The 20,000-nt window shown below is 42.7% G+C and overlaps 1 protein-coding gene across 1 annotated transcript in view; it reads left to right on the forward strand.

Annotated features, from left to right (window-relative positions):
- LOC145394906 (uncharacterized) overlaps positions 1 to 20,000 on the forward strand; it is a 71,145-nt gene that overhangs the window by 15,601 nt on the left and 35,544 nt on the right. The window contains exons 7-8 of the mRNA XM_080268657.1: positions 1 to 46; positions 724 to 1,034. The exon at positions 1 to 46 is cut by the window's left edge and continues 36 nt beyond it. Of these exons, the coding sequence (XP_080124783.1) occupies positions 1 to 46; positions 724 to 1,034 (357 nt within the window). The remainder of the gene's footprint in view (positions 47 to 723; positions 1,035 to 20,000) is intronic.

Raw genomic sequence — 20,000 nt, forward strand, 5'->3', positions numbered from 1 at the left:
ATTCATCTTTCTGGTGGCCATCTGCAATAAAGACAACCTCAAGAAAGTAAGAAAATGGCAGGGTTTGTCTTGGTCGTTTAAAGAAAGGAAAAGACGTGAGGGTGAGAGAGAGAGAGAGAGAGAGAGAGAGAGAGAGAATCTTAATTAAACCTCAGTGCCAAGTTGACCCCTTTCAGACGATTTTTCAAGCGGGGAAAGACCTTTCGTAAAGAAGGAGTTGATGAGGGCCATATATAACCCCTTCAGTTCGCAAAAATCCCTCCTAAGCTGGATAAAATCGTCTGGGGAGAAGAAGAACCTATTAGAGGGTTCAACAAAGGGTTCAACTAATGTCAAGGTTCTAAGGTAGCTCGTTCCTTGTTTCGCTTCCTTGACACTTCGCTGCTAAGACAATTTGTTCCGGGTCTTATCGTTACTATGACATATTGCTTCGAGGTCATTTCGCTGTCTAATATTTTCTAAGGTGCCTTTTCGTAACTCTAAAAATTATTACCTAACCCACCCAAACCTGACCTAACCTAATTTAACCTCTCAAAATCAATTCCTAACCTAACCTTTGATAAACATTTGAGGTAAGAAAATGGCCTGGTAGTAAGAGCCTTCCACCTCCTCTTGGTCTTCCTCTTCCTCCACCTCCTACTACTATTCCTACTCCTACTCTACTACTACAACTACCACCACCACGTAAGATGCCAGCGTTCTGATATTGCCCACACTCTACAGGTTCGTTCAGCGTGGCGGCCTCGCGTAGCCAAAGTGAGCCAGTCTGTGGGTGTACTTCGGGGCACCTCCACCGCCACACCCAGCCACACCAAGAACCTCAGTGTGGACATGTCTGACGCCTCCAGGAAAACCTCCGTCACGTCACTGCCACGGAAGCTGTCTGCCGTGTCCAACATCTTCTTCTCCACGGGTCACAAGCACAACTCAGGGTCAGATGCCCACGACCAGAGGAGGGGAAGCGAAACTCCGTCTGCGAGAAAGTACTCTTCGGTGTCCACCCACGAACAGATTATGATGGACACCTTGGCAGAGTAGATTATAAACTGTATTCCTTTTACTTGGCCTGAAATTGCCATCTCTCCATCTTGAATGCTAACTTGTAACAGCAGATTAACACTAGATAATGATGCTAGTCAGGAAGATGTGAAGCTCCCTAACACCTTTTCCTAAGCCATTAATTGTGCTTATTACATCTCATTACCCTCGTCGTTGTTATATGAATCCTACCAATATTACCATACTTGTGGGGTAAGGTTCGATATACTCGCTATACACTTTTTGCTGTAACTTGGCCTAAAATTGCCATCTCTCCATCTTGAATGCTGAGTTGTGGCAGATTAACATTATGGTGCTCGTTAAGAAGTGCTGTGGAGAGGATGTATTGCCGTAGCACTGTCCTTTTCTGCCCCTGAGTTACGTGAAATGTGCTGGAAAAGATGAAAATAGGGACCCAGGATAAAGTAAAAGAACAATACCTCATCCACACATTTTAGGCACGTTACGACGCATAGATTAACCTAACCTAGTCTAACCTAACCTAACCTAACTAACCTCACCTAACCTAACCTATGATTCAAGGTTAAGGTCTTTGGATAATACGAGTACAAAACCCAGTCCTTGGTCTAAACAGGTCTCCGTACTCATTGCCTTGTCATTCTCATAGACCCTGTACATACAATGCTCTAGAACTCATATACATAGTCATTAGTTAAGTGTATATATATTTCGCGGGCTTGAATGGTGTGTGGTGTGTGCCTATTTCTCTAGACTGCATGGTTTTAATAGTTTTCCCTCTTCCCAGCTTCCTCTTTCCTCTTGCATGGACGGAAAAACTTAAATTCACTGCCACCCACACTGCAACAGGTAGGGATGTGTGGATTCGAAAGAAGGGGAGTCATAACTTTACACATCTCTTAGGCCTGCAGTGGCGAGGTGGGTTCGAGGTCCACACAGACGAGGGTGCTCTGCCAGCTCGATGTTAGGTCTTTCCTATTTCCAGACCCTTTTTCACATCATCCTTAGGTGGGAAAAGAGGTCATACGTGTCTATCTGTCTATCTATCTATCTACTATATTGTGTGCGTGTGTGTGTGTGTAAAATGCATAATTCCTGGTCATCTCTGTGTATGGCCTGTACAAATATTCACTGCCTTAATAAAGTACTATATATCATGCAAGTATCAGTTAACCTACACCAAATCCTGTATCGTATATCTTCCATATTTTATGTCTGATTCCGGTCACAAATTTAATATCCCGTTCACTGAAGCCTAGTAGTCCTGACACGCACCAAGGACTGGAGAGGAAAGAGGAGGTGAGGCAAGAAGAGGAGGGCAAGAGGCAAGAAGAGGACAAATTCCCCTAGCCAGCAAGCCATCCAACATGAGCGTGAGGTGCAGAGCGGTGGAAAAACCCGCCCCTCACTCCTGGCGCCTCCACAGCGTTATGAGTTTACGCTATTTTGAAGCAGGATATCCGTAAAGCCTCTGTACTGTATGTTGTTGTCGAGCTGTGTTGTAGGTAATACAAGTTTGTATCTATTAATCTATTTATCTATCTGTCTATTCACTGTATAAATAACATCAGAATATATTAACGAACCAGACGCTAAATGTAAGCACGTGTGTGTTTTGTCGTGGTTCGTGATGACACTTTATATCACTTTACAATAAAAACACTGCTACTACTGTTACTACTACTACTACTACTACTATTACTTCTACTACTACTACTACTCTATTAATAGTGCTGTTGGTGTCCTTATTGCTGGCTAACATTTCCCCTTCTTCCATTTATCTTACTGTTCATGGCTTGGGAAGAGGGAAGGGTTCCAGAGGACTGGAAATCAGGTATAATTGTTCCTTTATACAAAGGAAAAGGAGAGAGAGAGAAGTATGTGGTAACCATAGGGGTATTTGCCTACTTAGTGTGACTGGTAAAATATATGGCAGAATACTCATTGATAGGGTTAGGCATATGACAGAGGAGCTAGTTGGAGAAGAACAAGGGGGATTTAGGAAGGGAAAAGGGTGTGTAGATCAGATATTTGTTTTAAGATGTTTAGTGGAGAAGTATCTTGAGAAGGGAAGGAAAGTGTATTCTGCCTTCATGGACTTGGAGAAAGCTTATGACAGAATAGATAGGCAAGGTATGTGGAAGGTATTAAGAATATATGGAGTGGAGGGGAAATTGTTGAGTGCTGTGAAGAGTATGTACGAGGGAGCTAGGGTTACGGTGCGAGTGGATGGTGAGCTGAGTGAGTTCTTTGATCTCAATGTGGGACTGAAACAGGGTTGTGTGATGTCTCCATGGCTGTTTAATATATACATGGATGGGGTTGTAAAGGAGGTGCAGGGTAGGGCAGTGGATGTGGGGGTGGCTCTAATGAATGAGGGTGAGATTTGGAAGCTTCCGGTGTTACTGTTTGCTGATGATACAGTACTGTTGAGTGAAGATGAATGGGAGTTGCAAGGTTTGGTGAAGGAATTTGGGACAGTGTGTAGGAGGAGGAATCTGAAAGTTAATGTAAACAAAAGTAAAGTTATGGTGTTTGAGAGGAATGAAGTCACAGAGTGTGCAGTGAGGTTGGATGGTGAGGATATGGAGAATGTGAGTGCATGCAAGTACTTGGGTAGTGTGATGAGCAAGGATGGAACTTTGGGGGATGAAGTGCGTGAAAGGGTACAGCAGGGAAGGAAGGTTGTTCGTACACTGAAAGCAGTGATGAGAAATAGGAAGGTGAGTATGGAAGTTAAGAAGTCACTGCATGATAGTACTGTGATCCCTACCCTGACGTATGGAAGCGAGGCATGGACCTTGCAAGAGGGGAACAAGTCAAGAGTGAGAGCAGTGGAAATGAGTTACTTGAGAGGAGCATGTGGAGTGACGTGGAGGGACAGGTTGACGAATGAAGAAGTGAAGGAACGCTGTGGGGTGGATGTGGATGTGGTTGAGAAGATTAGGAGAAATACACTGAGGTGGTTTGGACATGTGAAGAGAATGGAGAATGAACGACTGACTAAGAGGGTGTATGTAGGTGAGGTGGAGGGAGGGAGAGGGAGAGGTAGACCGAGGATGAGGTGGAGGGATGGAGTTGAGAGGTATATGAGGGAGGGGGGGTGAGTTGGGGGGAGGGTAGTCAAATGGTGGGTGACAGAGCGACTTGGAGGCGTTTTGTCTGCGGCCACCCTTTGCGGGATTAGGGCGTCGGGCTATAGATAGATAGACAGATAGATCATCCCACGACAGGAAAAACGAACGTCCTATGATTTTCCCGTTTTCCTTCAGGTGCTTGGGGGGGGGGGGGGCAGGACATAGCACCAAACAAAAAATAAATAAATAAAAATTCAAACGTATTCTTACTCCCCGCTTTGCCACACCCTCTCCATTAAGCCGACTTTTATTTTTTATAAAGACCTAGGAGCTGTTTCCAAATCTTAACAAAATCGTCTGTCAACAGGAAAAATATAAAAAAATAGTCACAGTAAAGCAAGGGTTGACTCTCATGGTTGATACAGCTCTAGCTTTAAACTCTAGCTCTAAACTCTAGCTTTAAATTCTAGCTCTAAACTCTACCTCTAAATTCTAGCTCTAAACTCTAGCTCTAAATTCCAGCTCTAAACTCTAGCTCTCACCTCTAGCTCTAACCTCTAGTTCTTACCTCTAGCTCTAATTCTAGCTCTAAATTCCAGCTCTAAACACAAGAAGATGCTACTGAACTGTGAGTGAATGTAGAAGAGTAAGAGAGATAAAGAAGATTGTAACTGTCATTACGAGAAGGGTTTACAGAGATGAGTCAAGCTGTCTAGAGGTAAGAAAAATAAATAGATAGATAGATAGACAGATAGATAGATAAAACGAAATATACGACGCCGTTGTACTGAAGGGGTTAATGAAGATGGACCCATACCGGTCAATCGACAATGTCCATATTTCACAGGGTGTACTGCCCCTGTCCTGCCCACCAGCCAACAACAGGCACCAGTCCCTCCTGTTCCATCCATCTCTCGACCCGCCCAATTTTCCTCTCTCTCTCTCTCTCTCTCACACACACACACACACAAACTCTCCATCTGTCTTATTCTCTCTCTCTGTCTGTCTGTCTCTCTCTCTCACACACACACACACACACACCAAACCAACAATGACAGGATGATACCAATTTAATTCCACCATCATTAAGGCAACACCGCTTCTACAGGGTGCACCAAAAATCGGTGTAGGGACTTGAATTTACTGTAGGGGACACACACACACACACACACACACCGCTCGCTGGCGCAGTGGTAACGTTCTCGCTTGCCATCTGGTAGACGGGAGTTCGCGCCTTGCTCAGGTTGCGAAAAGTTTCACTGACGAAGTGGGTGGTTACTGTCCCCCTCGAGCAAGGGGACGGGTGTGTGGGTGTGTGAAGGTCACAGCCTTGCCCTTAGATCGGACTATATGAGCTCTCGGCTCCCTTCCGGGAGGGTAAAATGCTGACGATCACGACCATCAAGTGATCCCGACCGACCCGGTGAATTACATCCATAATCGTGTTAAAACTGAAAGCCTCACTGTATGTTTTATGCCTTCCAAACTAACCTTCAATTCTTACCTTACTTTTGACGGACTCTGTACTACTCATCCAGCTCTCGCGGCCTTCAGTTGATCCTCAGCACCTTTTTCTCGGCGAATTATTCTGCAAATTGGAAAGGTTATTAGCATTCAATCCGATAACGTGCTCTGTTCAATTTATGCTTGGCGCCACCAGACGATTTTATTCAGCCCTTCTCAGTTTAAAAAGTCACCCCCAGAGCTAAAAAAAAAAAAAAAAAATCGTCTATACTCCTTTTACTCTAACCTGGCCTAAAATTGCCGTCTCTCCACTTTGAAAGCTGAGTTGTGGAAATAAAATAACACTAGAATACGATACTAGTCACGAAGAAGAGCTATGAAAAGGATGTAGTGACGTAGTGCTATCTTTTTCCTCAAATGACTTAGGTGAAATAAACTTCAAAAGGACGAAAACCTGGGCCAAGTTAAAGTGAAAAGAGTAACATAATAACATATAAAGAGCACAGAAGAGACTAGTAAAATATCATATATGCCAAATTAATCGTAAAAGATGTCACAAGCTCCTAACGCAACGAAAAAACTGTCCTTGGTTAAGTTTTGATGAAAGAACAAAGGAGAGACCAGACCTTTCCCTCGTCTCTAATTCTTCCTACAAAACCAGATCATGTTCAGGAATGGAAAAGCATTATTTCGTATATTGTAACAGTCTTGAGCGGACTCGTACAGTGCTTGACCCTCACTTAGGAGACTTCTTCTGGGGTCACCTTTGCCTGCGAAGTTGGAGGAGGTTATGTACTCACCCGTCTGTCTGTCTGTATGTATGTATGTTTACTGACAAGATATCTCAAAAAGTTGTTCCCGGATTTCAATTAACTCTGGTGGACAGGTGGCCACTGGGTCAAGGAAGACGATTAATTTTGAGACTGATCCGGATCTGATGCAGGAATAAATATTAAATGTTAATGGCGTCGGAGGTATGCCTTCTCTGATACTGTGCAACGAGGACAGATTAAGCCCACACAACCACTTACCTATGCAAACGACGCTGGACGGAGGTCGATTCATAAATCATAAATTATACTGGCGTCAGTGGAGGTATGTGATCTTCGGAGTGATTTACATTCTTTCTCTGAAATACTCAAATAATCTTATTCGCTTCTGGAAAGACTTTATCAAGAGGCATTAAACGCAGCATTCGTTAACCCTCTCGGTACCGGGCGCCTCTCCCAACCAGGATACAATCGTGTGGCAGCAGCAGGAATATACCACAAAAGACGTCCGTGGGTTGAAGGGATTAACCTGAACTGATATGATAACGATATCTCTTAACTATAAGAGGTTCAGTGGCATAGCGTATCAATGTGTGTGTGTGTGTGTGTGTGTGTGTGTGTGTGTGTGCAACACCATGTAAAGAGATCCTAAATCTTGCCAGTGATGTACCAGAAATGGGTACATAAAAAACGCAGCTCCACCAGTAAATATCTATATACTGTATATATGTATATATATGTATATATATATATATATATATATATATATATATATATATATATATATATATATATATATATATATATATATATATATATATATTTACGTAAAATCATCCGCTGCTGCAAGTCGCAGTAAATGCCAGTTCCTATACCTGGCTCGGCACTTTCACCTAGACCGAAGCTCCCCCAACCCCACAACCCCCTCCTCTACCCTTGACCCAGCCACATCTCTCAGTGCCCTCACCTCCCTCACTCCCACATCACACTACGTCCCTTCAGCCTATAGTCGTAGTGCCTTTCCTAATACAATATGTATTTCCCAGAGATAAAGGCTTGATCCGTCTTTAAAACCTGTTCATGCTTTTGTTATCAGTGTTTTTTGTTATTCCCATTTTTACAGTCTTCCATCTCTTCCTTTCTCCACTCCATCGCTTTCCGTTCACCTTCTTCCTCTGCTTCCTGGTCATCTCCGCTCCTATCCCTTCCCATCGTCTTGCCTTGTCACTCCCTTCTGCCTCTGTCCCTCCCTTCCCTGGACTTCCTGCCTCGGGCGATTACTCAGCCTTCCCCACAACAAAACACTCACCACGACTACTCACACACTCACTGGCTGGGAGGGCGTCAAAGTTACCAAGTTAGCTTGACCGCTAGATCGAGCTTTATACTTTTCAATATCTGTCAAGAAGGTTAGCAGCGTTTTAGTTATTTTCTTCCTTTCTTTCTTTTCCCTTTTCTTCTACCTCCAAAGACGTACTGATATTCTTGAGATTTTGGCACTTTCTAGAGAGAATTTTTCGTGTTTACAAACGTTCCAGCGACTTTGGATAGCAAGCTTAGCGGTTTGTACGAGGAGCGGAGTATTAGTTACAACCAAACCGTCGACGGGGAGGTGTATGTTCCCCGTTTGTTCCCGCTTTACTTGCACAGTTTCTCCGCTTGTGCCTACATTAAGTTTTATTTTTTGGCGTGTGGCCTGCTTCTTGATATCAGTGCACGGAATTAAGGAGTCTTTCGGAAATAGTAAGTATCTGTTGTGGGTCATCAGATCTCTTAATTGGAAGGTGTAGTTATAATAAATTAACCTGTATATTTATTCGCCAGGGCACGTAGTGATGATGTTTTGGTTTTTAGATCTACCAGGCCTCTAAACTCTCACCGACTGACTATGCAATTAAACGACCGAGTTATAGGCGTACCGGATAAGGGGCCGATCTCCAGTGACCTAATATTCTCCAACAAATGTGATCCGATATTAACCAGACTTAGTGGAGATGCCGAGGGTCAGCCAAGGAGATGACCTATTATTTTATTGATCAATAGGTCAGAGGTCAAGGTCATGGCAAGGTCAACTTAAACAATTTCGATCCGATTTAGTTATCTTTGTGGAAGGGTTGAGGGTAAAGCAAGAACAAAGGGAGCTGATTTGGAAAACTTCAAATTAGTTCGGGCAGTGTGTGTGTGTGTGTGTGTGTGTGTGTGTGTGTGTGTGTGTGTAATTTTGGACATAGGTTTTATGGTAAATGCTTAGGACAGTTTTCATTCATGGATTTAAGGCATTTGGACAACTGGCACGCAGATAACTCACTGAAAGAGGAAACTTTAAATAATCAGCAATACCTAACCAAACCTAACCCAACCCAACCTAGGCTGGTCCTGTCTGGGTATTGAGGCCAGTATAGCAGGGTTGACAGGTTGACTTCATGATAAAATGCCAAACTCGTCAGAGAAATGGGCCAAAAAAGGCCAAACGATTTAAATTTTTTATTTCCATAATAATGCTTATTTTTTAACACATAATGTAACATCACAGAACAATTAAAGTACAAAATACACATTTAGACAGATAAACTACATCAATATTAATCAGATTTGTGCTAATGATGTACTTTAAAAAATCAGTTTCATCAAATGAAAGTATCAACACCGCTGTCATCTTGAATATTTGTTCGAGTTTCAGTTAAAAAAAAAAAAAATTCCAGCTTCCTGATATGGCAATTCAGTAATTCATTAAGAAAAAGGAAAATATGATGGCGCTGGTCACAGATATTTGCACAATTATCATTTGCACTAAAAATAATAAAGATACAGATCTACTTATGCCAGACATACAGACTGACCACCTTGCTACAGAAATAACTATTTTTTCAGCTGGTCAACTTTTAAAGGAATTCCAATTTCAGCAAATGAAAGATCATGAGTTCTCTTACCCTGAATATTTGTACAAGCTTCATTACTGGAAAAAGTAATTTTAGCTTGGTGTGACAGCTCATATATATGTGACAGCTCATACGCTGTATGTCTATAATTCAGTTATAATGGTATACATCATAATTACAGCTGTTTCTCTTATGACTTGACACACTAGGCACATGCACTATAAACTTGAAGTTGGATTATAAATTGTTTCCAATGATGTAACTAGTACAAACAAGAGCAAAGCCAAAAATCCAACTTACCCCTAAGATGGTCTTCGTAAACAGTGACACGAGTACATGACTGACATCAGGGGCCAGGGCTACAAACCTAAAATATTCTGTCAAACTATTAAGCATACATGTTTTACCATTATCACTGCAGTTTTACATTACTAATTTTTTTTAGTGTTAGGGAAAAAATATAAGCAGAAAAACAAAGTCTCCAAATCGGGACCGTGAGCTTTAATGGTTGAAAAAGGCCAAATTTAAAGCCAAACAGCATTTGGCCTTAAACTGTATTTTTTTTTTTTTTTTGGCCAGCAGCCCTTCAAAAAGGCCAATTTGGCCTAAAAAGGCCAAACCTGGTCACCCTCACTGTAGCGTCCTCCGGGTGGGACTCTAATATAAACAAATTCAAATATTCTGAAGGAAATAAAACTGAGTTGCGAGAGAAGATAACTCAAGGAAGTGGAGAGATTTAATATCCTAACAAAATGCACAGATAGATAAAATGCAGGAAGTCGTTAAATGTGCAGTACGGTACTCTGATTAAAAAAATGTCTTAAAATTTTTCCAACAGTACGGTTCCTGAGCTTTGGCAGTCCCTCGTGTCGCATTTTTCATGTCACCACTTCTTCGCTAATACTCACCGTCCGTACTGAATACATGCTAGGACTGGCTCCTTAGGCCTGGTGTGATGGTATTAGCCGGGGTATTTTTGACATTAGCGGGTTTGGTGGATGATTAGTAACCCTGTTTTGTCGAAATCCACATTGGCAATCCCTACTCCCGCGTTCGTGGGTGTGATCTGAGGTGGTATTCAACATCTTTACCATAGATTCCCGGTCGTAACTGATTTTTTACTGCAGGCTGGCTAAGAAAAAGGGTGCGGCGTCCTCCTATGTCTCTTGTTCCTCCTATAGAAAAAAAATCTTAAGTTACGCGAGAGAAATTATCGTAGGTTATGACTAATGCTGGAAGGATAGGGGAAAGGAGGGTGCAAAACCATCCCACGTTTCTATTTCTTCCTGAAAAACACAAATCTAAGTTAGAACGGGGTATCGATAATAAAAATCTAGACGAAGTAAAAATCTAGACGAAAAAATAAAACGACAAATCTGTGCATAGCGCGGGAAGGCATGTGTGACCCTGTGTGTGAGAGAGAGAATGTCCAGGATGCGAGTTCTCAGCTGGTATCGCATGTTCCCTAAAATTTTCGATCGCGGACCCGTACATTCCGTACTTTCAAATCTGTGTGCTTTTTCCATTAAGGTACTCAATGTTTCAGTATATTTCGCATCTCTTGGATCTGAGTTACGGTGTTATTTAAGTGAGTTAGAATATTTAGTTTAAAGCAAGTGTTGATTAATGGTACAATAACGTGATCAATGTGTTGTGAGAATTAACGTTAACCGGTCCTGATGCCGTATCGTAGTCATTTATTGTGTGTGTGTGTGTGTGTGTGTGTTCCCCCTCACCTCTCTCTCTCTCTCTCTCTCTCTCTCTCAATGTAGTGACTTGGAAAAACTTAGAAAGGCCGTACCCCCCAGGACCCATCGCAAAGACTCCCTAACACCTCTTCCCGAGCGATTTACTTTTGGATATGGCCGGTTAATACTTTTTTGTACGTTATTTATGCAAGGTATGGCGTTATTAGAAGGATTTATGTTACACTGAAGAGGAGAGTACAATAAAAAAAAAAAATCGCTTAAGGAAAGGTGTTAGGGAGCTCCCTCAACGGACGAGAGAACGCGCCAAGTAAAATTGGTTAGAGTGAATTCATAAGTATGCCTAGAACCGGTCTTAGGAAGGCTGGGAAACCTCAAACGTCTCTCTCTCTCTCTCTCTCTCATGTCACACTTGTTTCTCATTATAATTTCCTCCCCTCACACACCCTCGCCACAACCTCTCTCTCTCTCTCTCTCTCTCTCTCTCTCTCTCTCTCTCTCTTCATTATAAATTCCTCTCCACTCACACCCTCGCCACATTTCTCTCTCTCTCTCTCTCTCTCTCTCTCTCTCTCTCTCTCTCTCTCTCTCTCTCTCTCGTTGAAGATAGCCGAATTAAATGTAAAATAGGTATCTGACAGTTGAAATCTTAAGTAAATCAGCTTTGTGTTTGAATTTTATATTTAGCCACATAATCCTAAGAAGGGGTGCAGGAGTGGGGCGCCTTCACGTGGTGGCACGGATATAACCAGGAGACTCAACTGCGTCTATACAAACGTCCCTCAACTACTTCCCTATCCCTCGAAAGGAGGATGGTGGACTGCAGAAGGGCAGTTTAAGCCTGTAGTCCACTGGGTTCACATTTTAGATGAACCTGGGCTACAATAACAACCACCACTACTACTACTGCTACTACTACTACAGCTATTACTACTACAGCTATTACTACTACAGCTATTACTACTACTACTACTACTAACCTGAGGGCTTTTTATTCTTGCCATTTCCAGTATTCATAGTAGTAGTAGTAGTAGTCGTAGTAGCAGTAGAAGAACCCTAGGCTTATCTGAACATAAACCCATTGAAGTTGTCCCTCCTCTGCAGTCCACCATCCTCCTGTCAGGGGATAGGGAGGGGATAGAGGACGTTTGTGTACCAGGGCAGATCCACCAGTAAATATAAAATAAATACAATAGAGTAAAAATAAGTGGAATAGAATAAAGGAATGTTATCAGATTCATGGCACGATGTAAGGAAGGGTCGGAGAGAGAGAGAGAGAGAGAGAGAGAGAGAGAGAGAGAGAGAGAGAGAGAGAGAGAGAGAGAGCATGCCTTGAAGCAGTGGGAGGCTGTGTGTGTGAGACCAACCAAACACGTCCTGTTAACCCCTTCACTCTGATGACGTCCTTGTAAACCATTCTTCTCCCCAACAAACAGTTTTATTCAAATTAAGGACTTCCTCTTCTAACTCTTCCTAACATCTCCTCCTAAGCGATTTAGGCTATTTAGCTTATATGTTGCTGTCGTGCTCGTGTTGCTTAAATAGTTCTAAAATCGACCTCCTCTGCATAGGTAAGGTGCAAAATGATATGAACCAATCGGATCCCAAGAATAAATCGCTGAGGAAAAGGTGTTAGGGGAGCTTCCTTGACCCATGCGAATACGGGCCATAGACTTCATTAACTCCTTCACTACTGAGGGATTTTCCTAAGCTGAAAAATATCGTCTGTTCAGAGAGTTTACACCAGCATGACAGATCGCTAACCCCTCTCAGCTCAGTTGATAGCCAGGTGTAGTCAGACTGGAGGGTTGATTTGACTAGTAACCAAGGAGATTTTGACCTGCAGGAAGAATAAGTGACATGGCAAGTTCCTGCAGTCTTCCTTCGCAGTTCTCCTTAAAAAAAAAAAAGTAAAACGGGAAATACCTCATAACGCCTTTTGTAACTCTCTCTCTCTCTCTCTCTCTCTCTCTCTCTCTCTCTCTCTCTCTCTCTCACTTGAGCTAAAATTGCCGTCTCTCCAGTGTCAGTCCTGAATTGTAACAGTAGATTAAGAACAAAGTATGATCCTAGCCACGAAGAAGTGCCATGGAAAGGATGTATAGCCGTAATATTCTTCTACCACTAACTTAAGCTGCAAAAGGACGAAGATCTGGACCAAGTTAGGGTGAAAAGAGTATACATTAGTATTTTTGATACGAAAAGAAAAGGATAATTCTCTCTCTCTCTCTGTCACGACACTTGTTTCTCTTTATAATTTCCTCCTCACACACCCTCACCACGCACCTCTCTCTCTTCTCTCTCTCTTTCGTCACGACATTTGTTTCTCTTCATTATATTTTCCTCTTCTCACACCCTCACCACGCACCTCTCTCTCTCTCTCTCTCTCTCTCTCTGTCACGATACTTGCTTCTCTTCATCATAATTTCCTCTTCTCACAACCACGCATCTCTCTCTCTCTCTCTCTCTCTCTCTCTCTCTCTCTCTCTCTCTCTCTCTCTCTCTCACGATACTTGCTTCTCTTCATCATAATTTCCTCTTCTCACAACCACGCCTCTCTCTCTCTCTCTCTCTCTCTCTCTCTCTCTCTCTCACGATACTTGCTTCTCTTCATCATAATTTCCTCTTCTCACAACCACGCATCTCTCTCTCTCTCTCTCTCTCTCTCAGGAAATATCGAGAGGGTAGAATTGCATGGTGTAAGTTACATGCTTTTCAGTGCTGGAGTTAAGTATTTTTTGTTGCCTTCTTTATACAGCCCCACACACTTTTAATACACCTCTCGCACTCTGTTTTATACACCCCTCGCTCTCTTTTGTATACACCCCTCGCACTCTTTTATACACCCCTCGCACTCTATTTTTATACACCCCTCGCACTCTATTTTTATACACCCCTCGCACTCTATTTCATACACCCCTCGCACTCTATTTCATACACCCCTCGCACTGTTTTATACACCCCTCGCACTCTTTTATACATCCCTCGCACTGTTTTATACACCCCTCGCACTCTATATTTTAACATTCCACCCGGTCTGTTTATTTAATTTTCTATTTCGGGTTTGGCAGGGAGAGAGAGAGAGAGAAATTAACATACTTCAACACACTCCTTTTTCTTACCCGTCTATCTCCGCCTAAACTCCTCTCTCTCTCTCTCTCTCTCTCTCTCTCTCTCTCTCTCTCTCTCTCTCTCTCTCTCTCTCCTGCTGCTATCTTTCCTCCCTTACCCTCCCTCATCTTCCTACCTCCCCCACCCTCCCTCTCCCCCTCCACTCATATTACACCAGCAAGGTACACATACAGTATATCTTCTTCGTCCACACCTAAAGTGGGTTCAAGTAGGGCCGGAATTGTTGCATCTACAGGATAAAATATTTTCCATATGTGGGGGGGGGGGGATGCTGGAGAGGGACACCTTCGCGTAGTGGCTTTGTGACCGGACGGAGGAGTTTCCCGGTTATACAAACTTTCCTCAATCTACCACTGTTACTATTGCTTCCTCTACTACTACTGCTATTACTAGTAGTACTGCTACTACTACAACTACTGTTACATCTACTGCTGCTACTACAACTACTGTTACATCTACTGCTGCTACTACAACTACCGTAGTTACATCTACTGCTACTACTGCTAGTACAACTACTGTTACATCTACTACTACTACTACTACAACTACTGTTACATCTACTGCTACTACTACTACTACAACTTCTGTTACATCTACTGCTACTGCTACTACTACAACTACTACCACAACTACTAGTACTACTACTACTACTACTACTACTACTCCATTAAAAGATATGTGCTTCCATCAATCTTTTCTCAGGGAAGAAGTATGAGCCTAATTATGATATTGTTTGTGTGGTTAGGCTACTGTGAGGATCGATTTTATGGGCATCAACTTCATTAACACGAAACATCACGGCACTGCGAGATTTAGATAGTTTCGGTCGTACTATGAAAACAGGACGAAGGAAAATCATGATGGGAAAACAGGAATATCAATGAAAGACGTCGTGGGGGTGACAGGGGTTAAGTAAGGGTGTTTTCTTGGTATCTGAGCGGAAGGAAACAGAGGCGGTGGTGTTTGTCACGTTAAGAAGTACGTGACGTCACTGCTCCGGACAAAGAAATTACCAACACAAACACACACACACACACACACACACACACACAAACACACGCAGTCATACATACAATCTCACAATGAACACACACACACACACACACACACACACACACACTCTCTCTCTCTCTCTCTCTCTCTCTCTCTCTCTCTCTCTCTCTCACACACACACACACACACAGACACACACACACACACACACAAACTCACACACGCACAGTCATTCATACAAACTCACATAGGGACACTCTCTCTCTCTCTCACACACACACACACACACACACACACACACACACACACACACACACACACACAAAAACACACACACACACACACACACACACACACACACTCACATAAGAAACACACACACACACACACACACACACACACACACACACACACACACACACACACCTTAATATATTGTCAGGATATCCGGTGAAGAGATCAGTAACCCTTTTTCACGCCTGTGCTTCGCTTCATTTGTCTTCCATCAGTCCTCATAGTAAGATTTTTAAAAAGATTATTACTCCTTTTGACGAGCAGAATTCCACTTACATTTCCCACTATATTGTTTTTACTAACTTGATTTAAAACTGTCACTTCTCCATCTTGAACGCCAAGTTGTAACAGCCGATCAACACTAGAATATGGTAATAGTCACGAAGAAGTGTCTTGGAAAATTGAGCTGTAGCACTGTCTTCTACTACTGAACGACAGTACGGTGATAGTCACGAAGAAGTGCTATGGAAAATATGTAGAACCACTGCATTGTCTCTTTCTGCCAGTGAACTATGGCGATATTCACGAAGACGTGTTACGGAAAAGATGCAGTCGTACCGCTGTTCTTGCTGCCGATTAGCTGCGAGAAATAAGCGACGTATGGACGAAAATCTGGGCCAAGATAAGGTGAAAAGAGTATAGCATTGTCTCGCCCTCCATAGCCTCATTCCTTCCCGAACGTCAGAGTATCCTTCCTTCTCGTCCTCTTGTGTTGTGTGCTTAATGTTGCTGTCATAAATATTTCACGTAAAACCTTCCATCGCCACAGCCGGCTTGGAAGGGTGGGTGGAATTGTTATTGTGACTGTACAGTTAAAGTCAGAATGTTGGTACAGAGGCTTGAGGTGTATGTGTTGGATGGATATACAAGTAATGCTGAAGTAACACTAAGCTGATTACTATACCCGTTTTACTCTATCCTGGCCTAAAATTGCCATCGCGCCGTCTTGAATGCCGAGTTATATCCACGCATTACCACAGAAATATAGGGCTAGTCACGAAGAAGTGCCATGGAAAGGATGTATAGAGCCGTCTTCTCCTGCCATTCAGCTATGTGAAATAAGCTGTAAAAGGACGAACATGCGGACCAAGTTAAGGTAAAAAGAGTAGAGCGGTTGTATAAGGCCACTCAGCTGGGTACACGATGACTGACGTATGATCGTTGTCATGCCCTACAGAATACAAATGTCCCTCAGCTTCCTCCCTATCCCCTCAAAGGAAGATGGTGGGCTGCAGGAGGGCGTCTCAAGTTTAGATGAGTCTGGGGTTGCAACTACTACAACTACCACTACTACTCCCTTTGCCGCTTCGATTCGTTTCTAAAGACTCCATTATCTTTATTTACCTAATGGCTGTTCTCCACGCTGCTCGATCTCTAGCAGCCTCTATAAGCAACCCCCTTAACCTTGAGGTCATTCTGTAGGATCTTGTTCTTAGTCTTGGTCTGCCTCTCCCAACTACCCTCAACATTCACAGCACACACCTTCCACATCCTGTTGTCATCAGCCACGCTCTGCACACGCTCAGACCATCTCAGCCAAACCCCTTCTCATCACAACGCTAATACATTCATGTCCCATCCTTCCTCTCGACTCATCATTCTCAATTCTAACACCCCCCTCCCCACAAGCCGTCATTCAAGGACGCACTACGCTCCATGTAATCGTTCACATCTCTATACGTTTGATACCGGTACTTCGAATATCCTCCTCCTTCACTGCCCAACGCTCGTATTCACGTCGGTTAGGGAAGCTCCCTAACATCTCTTCCTTAGCGATTTTTTTTTTTTTTTTTTTTTTTTTTTTTGACTGGTCAATCTCCTTTTATACGTTATTTGTGCAGACGACATTGGAAGGATTTATGGAACACAGAAGAGGACAGTAAGATGTAATTAACAGAATAAATCGCTTAGGAAATGGTGTTAGGGAGCATCCTTAGCTGATGAGAATTCGGACTCGTCTCATCGCCGTACAACATTACATTCCTAACACACGTCCCATACAAACAAGGACCACTGTACCTCGGGAGTGTGGCTTCAGATGTACACACACCCGGAAATGTATGGTTACACCTCTTGAGCGAAACAAAGTGACACAGCGAACGAAAGATCTGACAATAAGCCTACAAGGAAAGTCACTGATAGGGTTGTTACCAAATCTTTCGTCCGTGGTGTCACTTTGGTTCGCGCAAGAGGTGTTTACAAAATATGTCTTGTGTAAAAATGGAATAGATTGAACGATATTTTAAAGGAATCGAGGTTGCTTCTAATCCTTTCAGTCGTAGCATCTCTTCCTAAGCGATTTATTTTGCATATTACTCCTTACCCATTCTCTTATTTATATCGTTTTCAATATCGATATATTTTGCAGCAACAACATACGGAAAGATACTGCACTGTGAGACATACAAAATAAATCACCAAGGAAAATGTTTTACGGAGTGTCCAAAAACCACTTTAAAAAGATTGTGTCAGTTCAAGGCTAACTGGTGCCACGTGTCGCAGCCTTAGTTTCTTTCTTTTCTTCTTTTTTTCTTGCTTCCTGACGATTTTATTCAGCTTTGAGGCTACCCGAATTGGAGGGGTTGTATTCAGCCTCCATTAGCCCGTTTATCACTAGGAAGATGAATGAAATCGTCAGGAGAAAGGAAGAGTGAAAAAAGACTGTGGGTAAAGGATTAAAAGTAGTAGTAGTAGAGAAACAGTAGTAGCAGTAGAGAAATAGTAGTAGTGGTAGTAGTAGTAGTAGTAGTAGATGAACAATGAACCCTCAGATCTCTTAAGGTTTCCCCCAGGCGAGAATAATCGTCTGGTGTGTGAGTGAAGTGGGTAAATCGTCTTTCGAAATTTAAGAGTTGAAGAAAATGGGCAAAGTGATAGACGTGATGTTTCTCTCTCTCTCTCTCTCTCTCTCTCTCTCTCTCGTGTCTGCAGTTAAATCATAATATTTGGGGAAGAAGGCGGAAGTAAGGTTGGATGGTTTGGGTACGGGAAGATGTAAGACTGCGCAGTGTAAGATGAAAAACTGCGCGGTGTAAGATGTAAGATTGCACACTGTAAGATGTAAGACTGCGCAGTGTAAGATGAAAGACTGCGCAGTGTAAGATGTAAGATTGCACACTGTAAGATTAAAGACTGCGCAGTGTAAGATGAAAAACTGCGCGGTGTAAGATGTAAGATTGCACACTGTAAGATTAAAGACTGCGCAGTGAGATGTAAGACTGCGCAGTGAGATGTAAGACTGCGCTGTGTAAGATGAAAGACTGCGCAGCGTTAGATGGAATATTGCGCAATGTAAGATGTAAGACTGCGCTGTGTAAGATGAAAGACTGCACAGTGTTAGATGAAATATTGCGCAGTGTAAGATGTAAGGCTGCGCAGTGTAAGATGAAAGACTGCGCAGTGAGATGTAAGACTGCGCAGTGTAAGATGAAAGACTGCGCAGTGAGATGTAAGACTGCGCTGTGTAAGATGAAAGACTGCGCAGCGTTAGATGGAATATTGCGCAGTGAAAGACGTAAGGCTGCGCAGTGTAAGATGAAAGACTGATGTATTTTTAAAAGTTCCATCTTGCTGCCTCCAGACGATTTTATTCAGCGTGGGAGGGTTCTAAAACTAGAGGGGTTACGCACAGTCTTGGCTTGTATTTTCGGCGGTTACGGAAGCTCCCTAACGCTTCTTTATTAGCGATTTACTTTTTTAATACGGCTGGCTAATAGCGTCTGTTTACGATATTTATGCAGAGTATGGTGATATAAGAATGATTTAAGTAACACAGAAAAGGACGGGAAGATATAAGAAGCAAAATAAATCGCTTAGGAGGAGGTATTAGGGAGCTACCGAGAATGAGGGCCGTAGTTAACCCCTTCACTACTAAAAATCCTTCCTAAATTGAACTAAATCTTCCGTAGACAGCAAAGAATAGAGTTTAAAATAAGTCACCGAGTTTAAGGAGTTAAGGAAGCTCGCCAGCACTTCTTCCTTACTAGCATAATTCTATTTCTAGTGCGTTAATATATTCCTGTATGCTAGTAGTGTAATTTTCGTCGGTATAAGAAAGATGAGCGTAATTTAATAGGAAAAAATAAGGTAACAGGCAAAGTAAATAGGAAAAGATGGTATAAAGCCTAGCCAGCCGACGAGAATAGGGTGCCATGTTTATTGATGATGGTGGTGGTGGTGGTGGTGGTGGTGATGATGATGATGATGATGATGATGATGATGATGATGATGATGATGATGGTGAGTCTTACAGTGAAGGGGGTTAACGTTATCCCAAGTTTTTATTGCGATGGTTCCCGAAGCTGAACACAATCGTTATATACAGTGGAAGACTTAATCGTACTGAAGGGGCTAACACGGATGCAGCCAATCCTTGTCCTTGTGGAATGTACAGTCGCGGGCAAAAATTCACGGACATTCCCCTTGCGTTGTGTCCTGTCTTGCCTATTATCTCATTCCACCCTGAACGTCCGTGAGTGTCCTTCCTTCTCATAATCTTGTGCACATCATTCCCTCCTATGTGTCTTTTCATAAGTCTTTATTCCCCATCGAAGGTCAGAGCATCATTCCTTCTTATATTCTTTTGCTGGTTCATTCCCTCCCAGCGTTGTGTTTACATTTCATAGTTTTCATTCCTCATCGAACGTCGGAGTGCTCTTCTCTCTCTCT

The sequence above is a fragment of the Coenobita brevimanus genome, chromosome 29, assembly GCF_032717465.1.
Source record: "Coenobita brevimanus isolate Jiangsu-jjx chromosome 29, ASM3271746v2, whole genome shotgun sequence".
NCBI classification, from domain to species: domain Eukaryota; kingdom Metazoa; phylum Arthropoda; class Malacostraca; order Decapoda; family Coenobitidae; genus Coenobita; species Coenobita brevimanus.